Raw genomic sequence first — 20405 nt, 5'->3', positions numbered from 1 at the left:
CTGCACTCACTTCACCAGCACAGCCATTGGCCACAGAGGTGATGCTTTACCTTTTGGAGCTTGCAGTGACAGTACTAAACGTGCTGTTGGTCCAAATTAGTCAAGGAAGTCTGTGGGGTTTTGTCTGTGGGGACTCTGTGGGGACTCTGTGGGGACTGTGGGGACTCTCCGAAGTGCGAAATATCTTTGTGGACTTTGTCTTTACTTGAAATTATTCACAGATACAAATGTTCAAGTGACAAAACAGCTAGTCGGCTCTTGCTGGACAAGGCAAAATTTCGTCTCATTCATATCATATCTGCTTTCAAACTGCAGGAACCTTTTCATAGGTCTTGGGACTACTGATGGTAGTTTTGAAGACAGCTTAAGTGTACTGTGATTGGTTGAATGAACCAGTCCAAAATTTGGAACCCGTCATAACAGAAAACAAAAAATCATTTGCAAACATCAATAAAAAGCTAGTCATGTCAACAGCAGTTCTTAATGTTGGTCTCTAAAAAAAACTACAACAAGCCAAAATAAAAAAAAAAAATAGAGCAATGGGTTCATTGAGCCTTTATGTGGCGAACTCTACCCACCCACTTCTCCTACCTACTGACTGGCTATTACATCACTTCAGCTTTTATACCTACAGTGCGAATGTAACCAGGGAAAAAGCCCATGTACTGTATGCTTGTTTTCCTTCGGGAAGTTGGGTCTAGATGTGCCTGCAGGCTCAATAACCTATCAAACTGTAGGAGCCATAGTGCAGCCTTAGTGAACATATTGCCCCAGTTTTTATAGTCATCTGGATCAAAGTAGTGAGCCTTAGTATATCTAAAAAGCTCTTCATATAAAAAGGGAGCCACCAATATATAGTGTGTTTTATAAGGTCTACAAGCAATGTTCGAGCAGCATATTTTCCTAAAGGGCAACATTTGTACACACAATGATACGCTACACTATACCATGCATATAGATGATTATGATAGACTTAAGTGTGTCATACAGAGCAAACATACAGAGTAATGCGAAATAGTGGTAACAACAACAGTAGTAATGTCACTGCGGTTCAGTCTTATTAAGCAAGTGTAAAGGCATAATTTGAACAGCAATACAGTAACAGAATAACAATAACAAAAAAATATCCTTCCTCAATACCAGCTTAAAAATGATCTCATATGATCCTTAAAAAATAATATGTGCTATCTGAAAATGTAGAGCACATATTTGTGGAAAAGTGTTGTGAGCGTTATCTGTGTGTTTGTTCTCCATTAGTTTCCTGCTTAGTGCTGCTGCAGCTCAGAAGGTCAGCCACTGTGCTCTGTAATGAGGAGGGAAAAATAATCATGAACTGCTCTGTCTTTTTCACTCACCCGCCCAGCAAGTTAAAGCAGAGAATGGCAAAGACCTTCGCTTTATCTAACAGGCTTGGTCCTGCTTTAGAATGAGGAGGCAATGTGGCTACATTTACTCCCTAAATTGTGCCTTTGTTGTTCAACCTATTCCCTCATCAAACGGTCCACCCACAAGCTGTGTGGCAGACAGCAAAATGAGCACTCCCTTCACCCCATCTGGCCACCTAAACAACAGCCAATTCAAGGATGGCACAGAAGGTGCACCGACTACACAATGGCTCATTATTTGGAAAACTCCTGAAAGCATAGGTCTCTACAAAAGAAATGAGTATATACCCTCCATTTCGAGAAATCATTTATGTTGTCTTGGAGTCAGAAGCTGGAGTGTGCTGACATTTCACTGGTTTGAAAAATACATATTTTTACTGCATATTTGAATAATTTATGCATCCCTATACTCTGTCTGTAACACTTAATTGTTGGGGACAACTTTGATAATGGCAGCCATGTCTGGGCATGAATGAACACTAACATCTCTGCTGTTGCTACCTCTTGTGTCCCCTTAATGGGAGTTTGAAAATCTGTGCATAATGCGTTACATCAGCTTTGTTAAGCACATAAAAGAGAATTCTCCAGGTCATACCTTTTCTACAGAAGCAGAGATATGTTTCACTTAACTGGCTCCCTCATTACAGCTGGTGTGGGCAATGCTGATGCAACGGATAATAATCGAATCATCAGTCCTTAAAGAACTAGACGCACAAACAACAATCCCCACCACACCCGCATATGTGTATTTTGAAACATAAATGTCTAAAAGCATGGATACATGAACAGACACTGAAAAGTTTGTGAATTCACAGACACAGACACGCACACATACACTAAAGACAGCTGAACTGCTCTGAATAATGCATAAAGAGGCTTGTTGCTACGAGAAAGTGATAAGCCTTACTTCTCATGGTATAGAGGAAGTTTAATTATCTGGTCTGTGTGTAATCACATGGAAACAGCTTCTCATTCATCTTTTATTAAGCCTTTTATAGCTGTTATACGTGAGAGAACAATGTTTTATGAATTATTGAACAAATTCTGCAGTGCATATGTATGTCTTACAGCCTCCTGGTTACAGGCTTTATTAAAAGCAGTGAGAAGATGAAACAAATGACCTCCACATGGCTATCTGGGCTCTTTCATCAAAGGAGTAGCAATGAGGAAGAAGACTGTTTTGTCATATGCGGTTTTAGGTCAGATGCGGGCAAAAGGCCTTCAAGAATATAGCTTTTCCTCTTCAATTTACTTTTCTGGTGCTACACAGATGGGATTCAGTTTTGCACAAAGCAAAGTGCGGAAATAAATGATGCTGTCGCTGAGACATTATGCTGCTGCTGAGAAATACCTCATCCATGTGCATCTGTTTTATATATAGTATTGAAAACAATTAGTTTTGTTTAGGCTGTTGTTAAGCTCTGGGGGACATATTTCATATTAACTGCAGGCTGCTGATCATTTATGTTCTTTGCAGTATGTGCCTACTCGGACTGCACAAACCCTATTACATCACACGCCATGAAGTAACAGTTCCTGTATCACTCCAGTAATTATATAACAACTTTCTCTCTGGCGACTTCTACAACCACAGTGACGTAAGACCACGCTGCATTATGTACACGATAAAACAATTAGACTTCCTGTCACCGCTGAGATTTGACTGCTGGAGATGCAGCACTGCCGTATGACTCTCCATCACTCAACTCACTCGCTGCTACATCACTCCAGAATTAAAAAATTATACCAAAACCATCAACAACCGAAAATACTGTCTTTTAAAACAAGAACTTACTATCTTAGTTACATTTTGTGAATTGTTATATAAATTAGAGATTTTGTTAAACTTGACGTGAAAGCACATTGAGCTGATTACCTGACATCTCTGCTATTTTTAATAAAACGCAGTACTAAGATGTATTAGTGAGTCCAGTTAGAGCCCTATGATCAGTCAGATTTGAATAACTCAATTCTTGTTTCGCTTCTGCATTTCCAAAGAAGTACAGACTTGAGATGATGAGAGAATGAAATACTTTCACTGGCAAAATATGTCCTAAATTTGCAAAAGTAAGCCATAACTTGGAACTGGCCAAACTGACCTCACGCTACCTTGAACTGTCATTAAATGGCAAGCTCTAAAAATCTACGGTTTTAGATTTTGGTAAAAAAAAAACAGTCCAAATTGGGCTGGGCTAATCCAAATTCAGTGACAGATAATAAGTTAAATATTTCAAAGTAGATTATTTAAATGAAACCAAGAAAAGTTTGGGCTGTCTCTTGTTTGACAAACTATGCAGTCCTCTATTATTTGTCATTTTAAGCTAAATGATTTAAGTAATTATGTTCATGCATTGAAAACACTCATCTGGGCAGCAGCCTCTGCTCTGTTTGTGCGAATGTCAATACCTGGATGCCCTCTGTGCCGGGCTGCTGCAGCAGTTTGACGGTGCGCGTGTGTGCCGTCTTCTGGCCCCGGCCATCGTGCCAGGTCAGGTTGCTGCCTCCGGCACGACGCGGCAGCTGGTAGCTCAGCTCTTCAGCAGACACCGTGTGCTCCAGGGAGGCACGGCAAAAACTGAAGCTGGACGCCGCTGTGAGGTGAGAAAGAGAGATGACGAGGTGAGAAAACAGAAAGAGGCAAGCAGATAGAAAATATCATCATCTTTGAACTACACCTCTAATTGTCTTTATTTAAGAGTTTGCATTAAGAGTACAAAAAATAAATAGAATCAGATTAATGACCGATATTCCTGTAAGAGCTTAACAAACTGCCTTCATTCTAGATTACATGCTTTGTGCATTGACTCTGGTACAGATACAAACAGATGGCTGATGCGATGATGATGCTGGAAAACGGTTTTACTCCACTGTGATCTCCAATTATATTGAGTGCATGTTCACAGAAGCGGCGCGTGATTTCTGGAGCTGTCTTTTGAGATTAGTTCTTGATTATTTAAATCCCACATCATGAATATGTGCCATTTCTTCTTCTCTCTTTCTGTCCACCTCCCATCCCCCTATCCTCTCAGGACAGAGTGTTGGCTCTGAGACAGTGAAGCAGACAAACTGTCAATGCAGGGTCAGGGTGCAGTTCTGTGAAAGCCACAGGGCATCTTCTACAGTTCATATCAAGTTGAATGAGCTGCTGAGCTGTGGCAGTCCATTTAATCCAAAGGGTAGACAAGCGGTCACTGGCCTTCCACCTAAGAGCTAATTTAATGTGATGTGATATGAATGATAGACAAAGAGCTAGGAGACAGAAGAGCAGGGGTGAAAGTGGTGCTAGACAGTGACAGAGTTAACATATTAATGTGGGTGATGTCTGCTTCTTGCAGTAACATTGTGTTTTAAAATGGGATAGGCTAATGTGATATCATGTCATTGCATGTGAATAACAGCAAAGGTGAGGCACATTTTGCACATCATGTCAAGCTTTCAACAAGCCATTTTGCTGTTATATCACACCTGAAATGGTAAGGGTTAGTTTGAAAGTTCAGTGTAGGTTGTTTTTCCTTGATACAACCTCTCATGCTATTTCACACCTGATTGGATAGACAAGAAATCCATTTATCAGAGGTTAATGGCAACCTGGTTAAGCCACAGAGAGCTGATATTTGGTAAAACTGATACTCGGTTTCCACATGTGTGCATTTAACAACAGACAAGGGAAGACAAAAATTCTGAAATAAACATATTCAAATACATTATATATGTATACTTAATATATAAAACTATATATGACGAAGGAAGAATCTGCTTCCTGCAATGTGTAAGTAAATGCAAGATGTTAATTGAACTCCCACTAAAAATCCAAAAATGGTTTTGCCTGTTCATGTGAACACAAGTTACTGAGACAGAGACAGATTTGCTGATGAGGGAGCTAAAAGTGTAACAAGGCATAATAAATGCTGCATTCATATCTTTCTCATATAAAAACATTTCTGTGTAAGAGGACAATATCAGAGGGGTGGTGTGCTTCATTTCATCTCTGCTGAATGGCTTCTTAATTTCTTTTTCTCCCTCCACCAGCATGCAACCAAATTTAAAACTAGACTGGGTTGAATTTGAACACACAAGGTCTTTCTACTGCTTTTTCTTCGGCATGAAATACTTTCCGATATTAAAGTAATTTATTTATTAAAAGAAATACCCGTTTACTCCATTATTAGAAGGAGAAGAGACATTATGACATTACAGTTATACATTTATTGGAAAACATGATGTGGAACAATTCTAACTTACTAATGTGTGTGTGGCATTCACTGTTTAATTGTGGCATTTATAGTACAATAGCAGTGCAGCTTCAAGAAGTGAAACAATGGGGTTCCTAAAAACAGTCACCAGAGTATAGAGTTTCAAATTCCAACATTTGAACTTCGGAGATATGCACAACACATATGTTGGCATCAGTACAATGGCACTCAGAGAGCAGCAATATCTGATGAAGAGAGCAAACGTTCAAGCACCCTGCAGAATTGTCATGAACTGCCATATTGTGCTAAACACACAGTTTGGAATCTGGCTTGCAATGGACTATTTTCCTCATGAATATGCTCCAAAATCAGCATAAGAGCCAAATCATATTCAGTGGTGGACATGCACACAAACGACTGCAGGCATCACTAGTCCTGTTCACATATTAGTTGCGCCTTATATGTGCAAAAATGACCTCATTAACAACTTCCACTTCCGAAATTCACACATGTCAAACAGGGGCAGTTCATTCCCAGATCAGTGTGTGCTTACATACAAGTCTGTGTCTCAGAATAAGATGAGTCACGACAGCATAATTGGGGTGGCTGTTGCTAAGAAAGAATAGCTCTCTGCCAATCAGAAGATCGGTCGTAAGCTTCCTGGCTTCCTGCACTCTGTACTTTCACACATGACACAGATGCTCAATGATAGCCACAGCATTCTCAGCTGTAATGGCAAATGTGAAAAGACCTCCTGACACCTACTTAAACCTTCTTGAAAGACAATGGTATTAGCATATGCACACTATGAAAACCCATGTGAGAGCACAGTTTTCCTTTTTAAACTTTTATTCTCACGTGCCATTTAGTCTAGGCTTCAAAACTGGTTAGAGATGGGCATCAAAGCCACTTGGATAAGGTAAGCAAAAGACTTTCATTTGAGTTAAAAGATGTCCTTTCACAAACTTGAGTGAAGAGAAAAATATTCAGAAGATTAAAGAGTGTGTTACGGTGTGAAGTCAGTGCTTCCTGAAAAAGTTACTCCTGTAGTTCAGAAATGTGTCAGAGTGTCAAGCGGAAACAAACAAAAGTAACATTTCATGTGGTGACTGGGTGGGCCTCCTTGACCAAAACCCCCAACAGATTTTCCATGAAAATTTATGAATTAATTACCTCACATGATATTCTAATTATAATAAAATTATATATATAATTTGTCTACCATTTGTCTTTTCATTACTTTCCTTTCTTATAATTTTGTTTCCTCTAAACTAAACAGGAGGGATGAATAAATATGAGGTTTTAACACCAAAAACAACCTGAGAGCTACAACTCAAGGACCACCGTTTCTGATTAGCATAACGTTCTCAGATAATTAGGATAGCTTATCATTTTTGAGTACACAGTGTGTTTCTGTAAAGAAAAATGTAGCGGATCCTACTCTTGCAGCCTTGATCACAGCACCTTCATTGAAATTTAGCATGTCCAGGTGTAAATACCTGCGACTGCAGAGTCATATGATGAGGAGACTACATGCCCATTAAACACTTTTTCATTGCACTAAAAATCTAAATCTTAGCAATTTTTAGCAGGGTTTTCACTGGTGTCAAAAGGACTTAAGATGTTTACTTTTTTTTTTTTTTTTTAAAGTGAAAAAAACAACTACAACGAGAAGAACATTTCATCGCCTTTCACCAACAAGGGAAAACTAACCTTGTATCCCAGTTGGAGATTTGCACAACAGACCACTGAGACCTGTTTTATGACAGGTGAGGTTTGTGGGAAATCCCTGGCTGCAGCTGAGTGGAAACAAACACATTTTTTCTCAACCTAGAAGGCTGCTCAAAGTGAGCAGTGATGAATGCCGAGTTCAAACAGCCATCAAGGAGAAAAGAAAAAGAGGGAGGAGAAAAAAAAAAAGAAGCCTGCCAGGAATCACTGTTGTGAAACCTTTTCAGACGATTTTCTCTCCCTATCCTGTTTTCTCTCTCTTCACTCCTGCTTTCCTCATTTCTTTATGTTTCTTATCCAGTACATTTCTTGTTACTCTGCTTTTTTTTTTCTTACCCACACTCTTTCAGCATTTCTCTGTCTTTATCTTGTTGTCATGTCTTTGGAGTCGTCGGGACCAACAAGGCCCAACTCTGAAGTAATTACTGCCAGTCAAACTGACGGAGGTAGACAGGAGGAAGGAACGTGGGAGGCTAAGCACCTTAGAACCCTAAAGACCTGCCAGTCTCACAGAAAAAGACAAGAGAAAACGTACAACCAAGAGTGAGACAGACAAGAAAGAGACAAGGAGAGACGTGCTGTAAATTAGCTCAAGATCTATTCTAAAACAAACTAGACTGTTTCAAGGTGAAAGAGCTCAGGAGGGAGACATGTTAACAGAAAACAACTTAATGCCATAAGCCAAGACGTTCCTTATAGAAGGAAATGTCTCAGCTTTCCTAATAATTGGAAAGTCTTGGCATACTTTAAAGACACAACCCTTATACAAAGATATGCTGGATCATGACTTCCCTCATTCATTTAAATCTAAATCTCTTCCCCATTGCTGCGCCTCTCCACCTCCAATAGTCATAAAATGAAGACAAAGCACTTGTTCTGCAAAATTTAATGGACTTGGTTGGCTTAACCTCCTGGTACAGGATACCACAGAGAATTTAAGATTAGCCAAAGTTGATTAGCTATTCATACATTCCAACTAATGTCCCTTTTGAACTGGCATTGCAGTGTAGAGTATATCTTTGCTAGTTGATTTAAGAGACATAAAGCTTTAAGAAAATAAAAATGCTCTATATTCCTGCAGTGTGAAGTCTATTTAGATCTGTGAGATTTGGGGAGATTACCATTCTTTCTATTCATATCAAGGGGATATCTTCCACCTTTCCCTGTTTGTCTCAACATGCATTTGATGAGCCTGGGCAAATGCCAAATCTTCACTATCCTATTCGTCACTCTGTGGTGTTGTATTATCACTCGCTGCCCTTGCTGATGACTTTTATCACTGTCAGCCAAGGGAGGGGTGAGAAGATGAGGAATGGATGGTTGTAGGCAGGATGAAAAGGAGAAAGTATGAAATGTTTTCCTTTTACAGTATTTTAAATGAGTTATAGATGGGAGTGCATCTTTTAAAAGTTAAAGGGTCAGTAGCTTCAGATTCACATCCTTAGAAAAAAGAAATAAGAAGGACTGCTTGTGATAGAGGTGCCAAAATCAAGGCGTAGTTTTTATTATAGTGTGTGTGTGTGTGTGTGTGTGTAGGATAGGTAGGTCAAGACTCAGTCCAGTGAAGTGTAACCTTATATCACCTCCTCCTGACTGAGCAGCATATCTGCTGTGCAGAGAGGCTGCTAAATCTCAGAGGTATTCCCTTTTGAAAAGGTAATTAAGCTGTTGGGTACGACATCCTGGAAGGTCGTTCCAAGCCAAATCCCACAGTAGATTAGTATGGCACTCATTTTACTCCAAAAAGAGTGTCTAAATTAGTCCGTCTGGGCTATTTTGCTGTGCAGGCTTTCTCGTAGAAGTTTGATTTTGATTTTTGCATAACCTTGGCATCAACTTCAGAGCGCACATGTTTGCTACATCGCCTCGAATGGAGGATGAGGCAAGTGGTCTGTGTAATCCACCTTATGTCAGGCATCACAGAGAAGAATCCATGGTGTATTTCAGCAGCATGATATTGGCATCAGCTCCCTGCTGCACCTCTTATTCAGCCCAGACAAAATTTCTATTTGCAGCCCAAGTTTTACATGTGAAAAGAAATCACAGTCACCCTCATTTCTTTGTAATCTTCCAAGGTGTGAAACTTCATCATGCAGAGATTTCATGCCAGTGTAACACATTAAACCTAGAGAGCTAACTTTAGCGTTGCAGAGGCCGATGCTGCCAAGTCCAATGGTGCATTTACCACTGATCCCGATTTGCTGGTCCTGCAGTATGTTGGGGTGAAACGGGGGGCTATTTACAACTCTTCCACTTCAACAGACCCAGTTTTAACCCTGGAATGAGCCATGAAATTACTCTATTTGAAAGAGTAGGAGGGAAAAACGATGAATCTGGTGGCAGCTTTGAAAATAAATATAAACCCAAAATCCCAGGGGGAGATGGGAGGGGTGGGTTGTCCCATGATGCATTGCAATCTATTATCCACTCTGACATGGAGACACAGAGAATGGGGCTGAGGTTTACCTTTCACAAACAAACAGGGTCCGGGGAGCAAGCAAATAGGGAAACGGCAGTAAACAATCCACAGCTCCAACTCCCATCACGGCACAGACGAGGGGAATGGCAACTAAATATGAGTGCACAACTGTGTGCGATTGTGAATGCCAGTCTTCTCATACACACATGAATGCCAGCATGCCGACACATATTCACACATCGTTTTTGTAGGCCAGTGAATCTGAATGAAGCTGCAGAGAGGCAGCTATGTGGATGGAGATTGAATTCAAACCGCAGGGTAGCTATGGTTCAAAATGCACAGTTTAGCCCAGAATACGGGTGAAGTTGGCATTTCCATCATGACTCTGCAAGTGAGACCTTGCACGACCCTGAGAGCACATACCTAGGCGGGTATGATAAATGGCAGGCTGACCTTGGTTTTCTCTCAGCTGGCACAGCTGTGAGAGGAAACAACACCAGAAGGTCCAGCACTTCCATGGAGACAGACGGAGCTATTGATTACCCATCGATGTTTCAGATAATTACAGATAGACCAGAAAGAGCACACACAGTCCCCCTCGCTCCACTAACCACCACTTCACCACTGGCTGTCATACCTAGTCTTGTTAACAGAAAAATCCCACCATGTTTTTCAAAAGATGATGAAGAGTAAGAATGACAATGAAGAGGAGACGAGATGAGAGGGGCTGACATTGTCATGGACATTTAAGAAAATGACTGAATGAAGCCTGGGGTAAATGAGAAAAGAAAAAAAGTCATGAAAACAGGCAAGATGACATGTGAAGAAACAGAGACTAGATGTAAAAATTAACACCATTAACATTGACTGCGTCAGAGAAAGAGGGGGACAAAGACTTAAGGAGACGAGACCACGTGTATCTGCTCTTTTCTCCCCTTTACAGCCAAGCCCTCGTACGATGACACGGGAGGACGGATTAGATCTCAGTGACTATCAATAATCCAGACTGAATGTCAGAGGAGAAGGGAGGAAAAGGAAGGACACGACGAAGGAGGAGGTTTGAGGTTGAGTAGTACGACGTGAGATGAGAGAAGGTTTGATAAAACAAGGGAAATGACACGATCAATGAGTGCCTATGCATGACCACTAGTAACTTGGTTAACTGCTGTTCTGGTTTGTGGAGTATTCTAAATATGAGTTGTGCAGAATACCAGAAAACTGTTTCCAACTCAAGTCATATTGAAGGTAACCAGTAAAACAAAATAAAATGTTTCCATAAACATTGCTATATTAAAACTACAAGCTGAAATTGGATTGAAAAACTGACTTTGTGAATACATAATTTCACAGATGCATCCAGCAATGTCGTAAATGTGTTATGGTGGAGGAAAAAAAATGAAAGGCTAAAGTATCAAAGAAGCACTTGAAGATTACGAGAGCCCTTATACTGTCATAGTCGCACTGAGATAACAAACAAATTATGTTATTTTATTCATGCAAATTCATGCTCACAGTATAAATGTGAAAAAGCTGTAGAATCCCTTGCACCTGACCTGCTCTGCATCAAAAGACAGATGGGCACGGTCAGGGACAAAACAGTGAGATGCAATTTTATACAGAATATGAATGACAGATTCCTTTAGTTTGCTTTATCAAGCATGTGTTGGTATGAACTGGCATACCGTTACCTGGCAACATGTGCAAACAATCAAAATTCCCATTTCGAGGCAAATCAAACAAAACTCTGAAAGCAAACACTTTTCTCTTAGCAAGAATTTATAGTTTACAGATTCCTGTACTCATATCTTACATGCTCTATGTTAGTTTGACCCTGACACTGTGCTCACTTCCATACACCAAACACTAAGCTCCATTAGGCAGCAACATGCATAATGAATGCAGTCCTTGCAGGGGATCTAAGAGAAAAAAGAAGCAGGAGGGATTTTTCGAATGAAGGTTTAAGTGCCATAGCTTCAAGAGCATATGACACTTGTGTGTATTTGCAGGTTAATTTTTCACGAGACATTGAATGATTCATAATAAGCCACTCCAGCAGGTGGACGTAATCACATGATAAACCTGTTTGTATGCAGTTGCTGCTCTGATATCATTCACATCACATGAAATTCTGTGACAAATTTATCCACATTTGGCTGGTTGGAGATCCAGACGAATAAAGGAAATGAGGCAAAGCATGAAATGGGAAGAATTACATGAAAAGGTCGCAGAGGCAGAGCACAGCTTAATGTAGATGTAAAGCAGGGGCACATTGTCCAATTAAGCAGATGAAGCAGTGCTTACAAGAATTCACAACGGAGAAAAATGCCATCAGTGGATTTAAATCACATGGGTCCTCGACATTTATGCTTGCCTCATTTTGTTCAGAAAAACTGACACTGGGTTCTTGTAACAGTGATGCACACTGGCAAAAACATTAAATTTGGTGTTTGGTCAACTGACTCAGGTCAAGTGACTGTCCTCGAGCCGTATCTGGGTGTTCTCTGGGTCAATTAACTTTGCTGTTTCATTAGGTTACAGTTGGGTCAGACCAGACAAATTACAACAATGAAAATCAGGAACTTGCTTTAAGCAAACAATAATATGTTTTAAAGGGTCCTTGTAACTGCGAGTTTTCTGAGCTATGAAGATGTTTTTTGTTTCAGTGTGAAGATTGTAAAAAATATTTTTTAAATTAAAAAAAATAATAATAAATCACCTAATCTATCAAACAATCACTGATTCCACATTCTAAACATTGCAGAATCCCTTGCTGATGAGAACAATCATTTTAGCTGTTGAATATAAATAACAATCATCGGCATACTATGCAAACTACCACAGTGTGTTCACAGTTGGTCTCCTCTTGTATTGGAACTTGCTGGAAATTGAATGACAAAGCTTCTCATCACAAATAAGATTGGCATTTGAAACATTTAGGGTTATCATACTACTGTTCCCCTGAGTGGTAAAACATTCAACTTGAGTGGATAATCAGATGTTTGGGTACAAAGCGCTAAAGCTCAGAAATACTTCCTTCCTTCCTTAATAAAGGCAGCAGACTGAGTAACTGGTGATCATGAAAACAAAGTCTGCATTCATTTAAATATCATAAATATTATCTTTTCATTGCAAGAACAATTTAAGCCGATCATTTGGACCTAAAAGCAATAAGCTAGATGGTCTGCTAATGAACTCTAAAGTGGCTCGTGCAATGAAACCAAAAGGTTTGTCATCATTATTCTTTTTCTCAGTTCACATACTTTTTAAGTGATGCAGGAAGACTGTCCAGCAGTGATTAACAACATTCCAGCAGCTGACTATAGGCCATAAACTACTATTAAATATAACTCCGCCAGACCAGCCTACAGAGGTGATTGAACCATGCTTATTTGAGAATGCCGAATGTGCTCTGTAAATCAATGAGGTGCACTCACCCTGTGGCCTGGCGTGAGGAAAGGATGAGGAGGGGTTCAGTGCTCAATACATTATTGAGTGTCCCTAAACCACGACAGTCACGCAAGTTGCCTACCATGTTAGCTAATCTATGTCGGGGCTCACGGACCTCTAACATATTAGAAAAGCAGTAGTGTGGGGGAAAAAAAGTCAATAACAAAATGTACACGCAAACAGAGATGCCCCCCCCACACACGTTTGCATTATTGAGCACAGAGGTGTTTGAAATGAGCAAATGTGTGAGCAAATGACCATCATGAGAGTTGGTTAATAACATCAACGCATCTGCACAACAAGCCTAGGATGGGGGGATGAAAAGGATAGAGAGAAATGAAGAAAAAAAAAGAGGAGGAAATAGGCTTATAGACTGGGTGGAAAGCTGGTGAGGCGAAAAGATAAAAGTTAATGCTGTGCAGAGGCTGAGAGGTAAACAAAGAGAGAGAAAAAAAGCACAGTGGGGAGAAAAGGTAAATGTGCCAATGAATTTGAAAGTGAGATAGGTGGGGAAAATGAAAATTGCACACTGGGAGTTAGTTTGTAGACTCGTAAGCTGAGTGAATGATTTGAAACGCTCAGCAGCAGCGGTGGTGGTACTACTACTGTCAGCCAACTGATCGAAAACTATGAGTTTAGAAGTTTGTTGCAGTGCTGTGTGTCAAGCAAGCTTCCTCCAATCTTTTCGGGAGGCTTGAGAAAGAAGAAAAGTAATATGCAAAATAATATGCAACAGTTGCATAAGGCCATACTGAGAGGCTCATGTAATACTACTGAGACAGGTGAGAGAACTGCAGTACTGCGACTGGCATAAAAGATCAAAGAGATATAAAATGACTCTGCTCTATTTCCTCTGCTTATCATTTCCGCAAGGAGCAGACAGTGTTAGCCCAGGACTTTGCTATGTTCTACTCTTTTTCAAAGGAGACATTTTCAAATGCACTTTCACATTGTTGTTTGACATAATCACATCTCCACAGCGTCAAGAGGTCCACAAAAATGATTAAAGAACATGTTTCTTTTCTTTTCTCTTGAGCTCAGAAAGTGCCTCTCTGAGCAAGCCTTTCAGGTTTGATGGTGGTTGTGACGTCAAAGCCAGAAAAGCACTAAAGCACTGCCCTTAGCAAGTGAAAATATCTATTATCTTAATCCACATGCCACTACATACTTGTCAAATTTCCATATTCTTCTTGGTTACTCATGTATTTGAAACAATCCTAATGTACTTTCCCATTCTCCTGGGAAACTCAAACATTATTGTGCACTTTATCATCTTCATTCATGGATCCATTAACTTTGCATGTTTGTCTGACATTATCCGAGCTGGCGTATTGTCTATGAAATAGTATCTACGCACACAGTCCAGACACCACATCAAATTTGACCTTGTCTGTCACCACAAATTAGCAACGCACTCTCAGATTAAAGAGGTGTGCGCTCAGTGGCTCAAATAGACAATTTGAATGAATTACCTGTTTTAGCCTGCACCACTTCAACTGTGTTGGCTGAAAACACACAATGAAATGCAACACTCCATAACATATACTGTGTATTAACACAGCTGAATTCACACTGAGCTTGTATGCTATGGAGAAATTACAAAGTAGTAAACTGAAGCAAAATACGTCTACCAGATGCCTTTGGCAATTACTTCATCTCAGTGTTCCCATCTGCAGAGCAAATGCAAACACATAAAGTGCTCTTGAAGGTGTGTAGTTCTCCAATGAGAACTCTGGTCCCGTTAACCTCCTGGAGCACCTGAAACAGTTTGATCCAGAAGTGCCTGAAGCTGCCCAGAAGACATCAAATGGGCTGCATTTTTGTCATGTTTACATATAAAATGATCACACACAGACAAAGTTAGAAGTGACATAATGTTTCTTTTTTTTCTCTCTAAAATGCTACAACACATCTGTCTGCTGTCTGAACTCACTAAGAATAATACCAGGTACCCTCAGAGACCCTGCTCTGTTTATTGAGGGGTCTGTGCACTGATGTTTTGAAGCCGCAAGTTAAGCATTTGGGCTTTGGCACATTCTTTTTTGGTTTGTTTTTTTAAACTGAACGTGAGGAGCAAATATGGAGCTGACTAAGAAAGGGCGGAAACAACGCACACCCATGTGGTAACATTTTTTTCAACCGCAAGGTCCCAAAACATTTCCTCCTTCATCGTCAAGGCTACCAGTTTGAATCTTGGCTGGGGGTCTTTCTGTGTGGAGCTTCCCTGTGTCTGAATAAGTTTTGCCTGCTTCTTTCCACAAAATGTGTTGACTGGAGGTGTCAGCATACGTGGTTGTTTGTTTCCTGTGTTTGCCCCGTGATGGACTGAAGAGCTGTCCAAGTGTGACAGCTAACCATGGTTTCAGCCGACTGTGAGCCTGAACGGCATAAAGCACCACAGAAAATGAATGAAAAAATTATTTACGAAATAAAAAGCACACTATATTGAAAACCTGGGATTAAGAATATAAATCAATTTGAGAACATTTTACTGAATTCAAGTGTTTTGCTGTGTCATTTTCACACAATGCCACAGCCTTCTGCTATTAGACCCACAGGCTATGTCCATATTTTAAAGTTCATTCCATGGGGACTGGGAATGATCAGAGTTGTATTTAGAGCTGGAACTTACACAATCATTGGACATTCGATCCTTACATTAACTTGTCTTTGAAAATGACCTCGCAAAACCAGGATTGAGTCTGTGGCAGGTGTCTTCAGGGGGAATGTGACTGATGTGTGTGCACGGTCCTATACTAGCCCTTCTGGGGCTTGATGTTTTCAGTCTTGCAGCAAGACAAATCAGCTCACACCTGGGGCACTCGCCCATTCTCCCATATCCACTCGCTGCAGTCCCACCTGTCTGCCTAAGTTTCTGCACCCCGCTGTGCTGACTGGGGGTCTGTCTCTCCCAGCTTAATTGCCATGTTATCAGAACCACTCCTACTCCGCCACCGCACCCAGTTCTTTCAGTCAGACGGACATGCCAATTAATTCTCCACACACACACACACAAGTTCTTGCTCTCTCACATGGTTTCCCAGGGCTGCACTTGCAGGTAACTGAGAAGACAGTCGCTTATAAAGTGGGCAGTTTAGAATGAAAAAGGGAAGAAAATCAAAGCTTTTTGTTGCAACTATGCACACATACAAATACACACATCCTTGCACATAAAGTGTCATTATGACCTTCATATCCAGGCCAAAGGATGTCCAAGGACCCTTTCTTTTTCCTTCCCTCTTACTCCTTTATCTTAACATGATGTACATATTTCTAAATAAGTACTGGTTTACAAATCCCAGAACGGTTTAGGTCCAAAATACATCTGTGATATGTTCAGAGAATATAAACCCAGCAGAGCTCTTAGATCCAAGGACTCAGGTCAGCTGGTCCAGTCCAGAGTTCAGACTAAACATGGAGAAGCAGCATTTAGCTGTTATGCTGCAAACAAGTGGAACAAACTGCCAGTGGAGATTAAACTTTCACCAAATGTAGACATTTTTAAATCCAGGTTAAAAACATTTCTTTTCTATGCATGAAATCTGTGCGGCATCTTTGAACTTATCTAGACTGTTGCTTGTTTTTAAATTCTTTTGAATTCTTTTATTTTTTTCTCTTTATATTCTTTTATGTATTTTTAATGCTTCTTACACTCCCCGCTGCAATGCTTTTATTTTATGTAAAGCACTTTGAATTGTTTTGTACATGAAATGTGCTATACAAATAAATTTGACTTTGACTTTTAAATGATTTTCTTTGCCTTACAGTTTGGAAATATTCACATTAGTTTTCTTTCTCTTTTTGGTAAAAAAGTGTCAAGTGTCACAATGGCATTTCCAAAAACATTGGGACACAATAAAATGAAGTAAGTATAGCCAAATTTAAAGATCTGGAGCAAAGATCTGTAAGTGTTTGGGAACTAAAGAGGCCATTTGTTGTCATTTTGAAAGAGAATTGCGTTCCCATTTTTTTGTGATTGAGCTGCTCGATGATTTAGAGCCAACTTTGATGTCTTCTTATTTAGTAGTTCTCATAGTTCTCCATGAGAAAGATCTGAACTGCAAAATGGCCAGTTTGGCACCAACACATTCTGTTACAACTGAACCATGTTCTTGAACTGCTAAACTGAGAAGCATCAGCATGCTGACTAAATTTAGATTATACGTAATAATGATTGCTTCTCAGCCTGATTCTCTAGACACTGACAATCTGACTTATTGAACTACCATCCACAGCTACTACATTATATCTCTTTTAATAAAACATTTGTTGCAAACTGTGTTAAGTACCTCATTTAGCTCTCTTAATGTCAGGTCTCCAACCACTATCAGCTCTCTACGAATAATTTTCCAACTGTTGTACTTCCCCAACTTGTAACGATGCAAGATGTTTCAAAGAGAGCACCTTCAGCTTCTCACAAAGACCCTCCCAATTAACCAGCCTCTGTGTGTGTGTACACCCATACTTGCTTGTTAACACTCTCACTAGCACTTCTGCAGCGGTTTCAGTAATTCTGTTCAAATATTGCAGTGTCAAACCAGCTCTAGTTCCCGCTCCCTTCCACTCCAGTGAACCATACTCTTAATATAACCCAGTTACTCAGACATCCCCAACACACACACACACACACTGACATACACACAAAAGCACACTCCAATTATCCCACAGATGCATCATGTTAACAAATGGGGCATTAATAACACATGCACGAATATGTCCCCCTTTCCTTGCTTTTTTTTTTTTTTCCCCCATCTCACAGACGTGCACATACAAGCCAATGTCTGTGCCATCACATCTATCCATACTAATGCACTGGCTGGCTGTGGACCATTTTCACTTTAGATGAGATGGGACAAGAGAGAAGAGTTTTACAATCCCACTCTTAATTGCTTCGCTTTCTGCCAAATTAGTGCACCTCGAGCACATCACTGTGTCACTGTGCAGCACAGAAGCCTCTATCAGTTTCAGAAGAAAAACTCAGAAGAGCTAGATCATATCTTGTGGTTCAATTTGAAAATCTATTCTATCTATTTAAGACAAAGTTTCTTGCAAACTTCTACAAGACTTGTATCCGTCTGATTGTATCCTCTGTTTAAAATCTTTCTTAGTGCCACAGTTGGTGACTCAGCCCGAAAGTGCAAATGTGTATGTGTGTACTATACGTGTGCAGCTTGAGCTGTGTGTAGAAGTCTGTGTTTGCTCCTGACAAGTCCCAAAGCCTGCAGTGCACCAGTGACCTGATATATAGGGCGAGACGGAAACACTGGAATGACAGCTTAGAGCCCACCCCCACTAACTCTGACTGACAACCCTGTAACTCCGGCCACCTCCCGAGACAATAGTTTCCTCTTGGTTCCACTTTCACGTCCGTCTTTCCTGGTTTAAAACAACAGCTTTTTCTGACGCAAAGTCCTTTAAAAGCATCATAACATGACTACACTCTTAACCCGAACTAGTTGAGTTTACTAGAAAATCGCGTGGAAACCCGTTGCCTTATCCCGTTTAAGTTTTTACAAAACATGAAACTAAACCTTTTAAGTTGTATTGGCATAGATAACTTAGACATATTCAAGTTTACATTAGTAACCTTTACTCAAAACCATTAGTTCACATAACTTATCTCTTTTCTGAGGTCTAGCCAACCATTTTAGGTCAAATGCACATAAATAAATATAAAAGCACTTCTTAACATCATTTGTTGATATAAGTAATGTATTGTCTTCAAATTTTAATTAATGACTTATACTGTTTTGATTTAAAGTTTGTATATACCATTGTAGTACTGGTAGAGGTGGAGGCAAGAAAAGGCTTAGTCCAGACCTCCTCCTGCAGTAAGCACTTTTATCTTGACAGACAATTCACAGGAACAATAGTGAATTTCAACCAACCCACATGTATTCGAACAAGTGGGTGTAACTTTCTGTCTCACCACTTTCAGTTATGGTGCAGATTTAGTTAAAATGCAACACGAACAAAAACCTTGTACTACACCGTCACTGCGTACAGAACATAAACATAAAACACATACAAACTCTACCACAGCACTAAATACAGCACATAAACGGGGAACAGAGAGCACCCATAATGCAATGCGGCAACACACCCAAAGCACGCCACAATATATTGTTTAAAAAGAAATTTGTATGGGAAGGAAGAAATTAAAAAATACATTTAAATTGTTCAAGTTCTTTTATTTCAGAAAACACTGAAATTAACAAATAACAATTAACACAAATAATTCACTGCAGCAATAATGAATTAAGACTGGTGCAGTCCTAAGCTAACCTTCAGCAAACGTTTAGCAACCAGACCGATCTTAATAATTGCTTTACACACTCTTCCGTCTACTTAGTGTCGTTAAAACTACTTTAAAACATCCACAGTTTATTTTTAAATACACAATTCAGTTTTCTCCAAAAATCGAGCTGGTCACGCTCTCACACAGGACGGGTCTTGACTCTCAGTTGAACTTCAAATAGGCTCCGCCCCTCCCCCACAGAACGTAACTTTATATGTAATCTCTGCTTAACATGATCATTGCAGTGTATATTTTCACATTTCTAATCCAAAGAACTAATTTGATTTAGTAATTACATAGATTTTTACAAAACATAATAGAATAAGTAATGAACACTAAAACGTTTAATTGAAAACAAATTCCGGGTTTACAGTGTAGACCACATTAGGTGAAATGAAAGGAGCTAAATGTTTTCAGGGAGACTGACAATCTGATGACTGCTAGTGCCCAAAAGTGACAGTAAAGTTCAGCAAATGTCTCGCAACGCTCCCAGCGCTTGTGCAGTGTCAGAAACTACATTAGCATACACGGTCACTCTGTCCCATAGTCCTGCAGTCCGTGTGACCATACAGCTCTCAGTCAATCTCATCCAGCTGCACACTCTCTCTGGACAAACCCACCCTAATCTATGGATGAGGTACAACAGCCATATGCCTCAATGGATTCAACAAAATCAGGTAAAAGGGTGCATACGCATAAAAGAGCAATATTGTTCACAAAGAGTCTGTGACTTATAGCCAGTCCCATCACCATTTGACCCAAAAGAAGGAAACCCAAAACAATAATAAAAAAAAAGTCAGAGAGAAAAACATGTACATGAGAGAGAGGAAACAAAAGGAGATTTACAGCTTGTAGTTTCTTACACACAGATAAGATCAGGATGAAGAGCTAGTCTTGAAATCAGGAGCAGATTGAAATCTTTTTTTCTGCAA

At 39.9% G+C, this 20405-nt stretch overlaps 1 protein-coding gene across 1 annotated transcript in view; it reads right to left on the bottom strand.

Annotated features, from left to right (window-relative positions):
* The window catches only part of LOC142390310 (sterile alpha motif domain-containing protein 10-like), a 58816-nt gene that overhangs the window by 26199 nt on the left and 12212 nt on the right, over nt 1-20405 (bottom strand). The window contains exon 2 of the mRNA XM_075475704.1: nt 3792-3976. Coding sequence (XP_075331819.1) covers nt 3792-3976 — 185 coding nt within the window. The remainder of the gene's footprint in view (nt 1-3791; nt 3977-20405) is intronic.

This window comes from Odontesthes bonariensis, chromosome 10 (genome assembly GCF_027942865.1).
Source record: "Odontesthes bonariensis isolate fOdoBon6 chromosome 10, fOdoBon6.hap1, whole genome shotgun sequence".
NCBI lineage: Eukaryota > Metazoa > Chordata > Actinopteri > Atheriniformes > Atherinopsidae > Odontesthes > Odontesthes bonariensis.
Note: the sequence above shows the minus strand (reverse complement) of the source record. Positions and strands in the feature narration are given on the sequence as shown.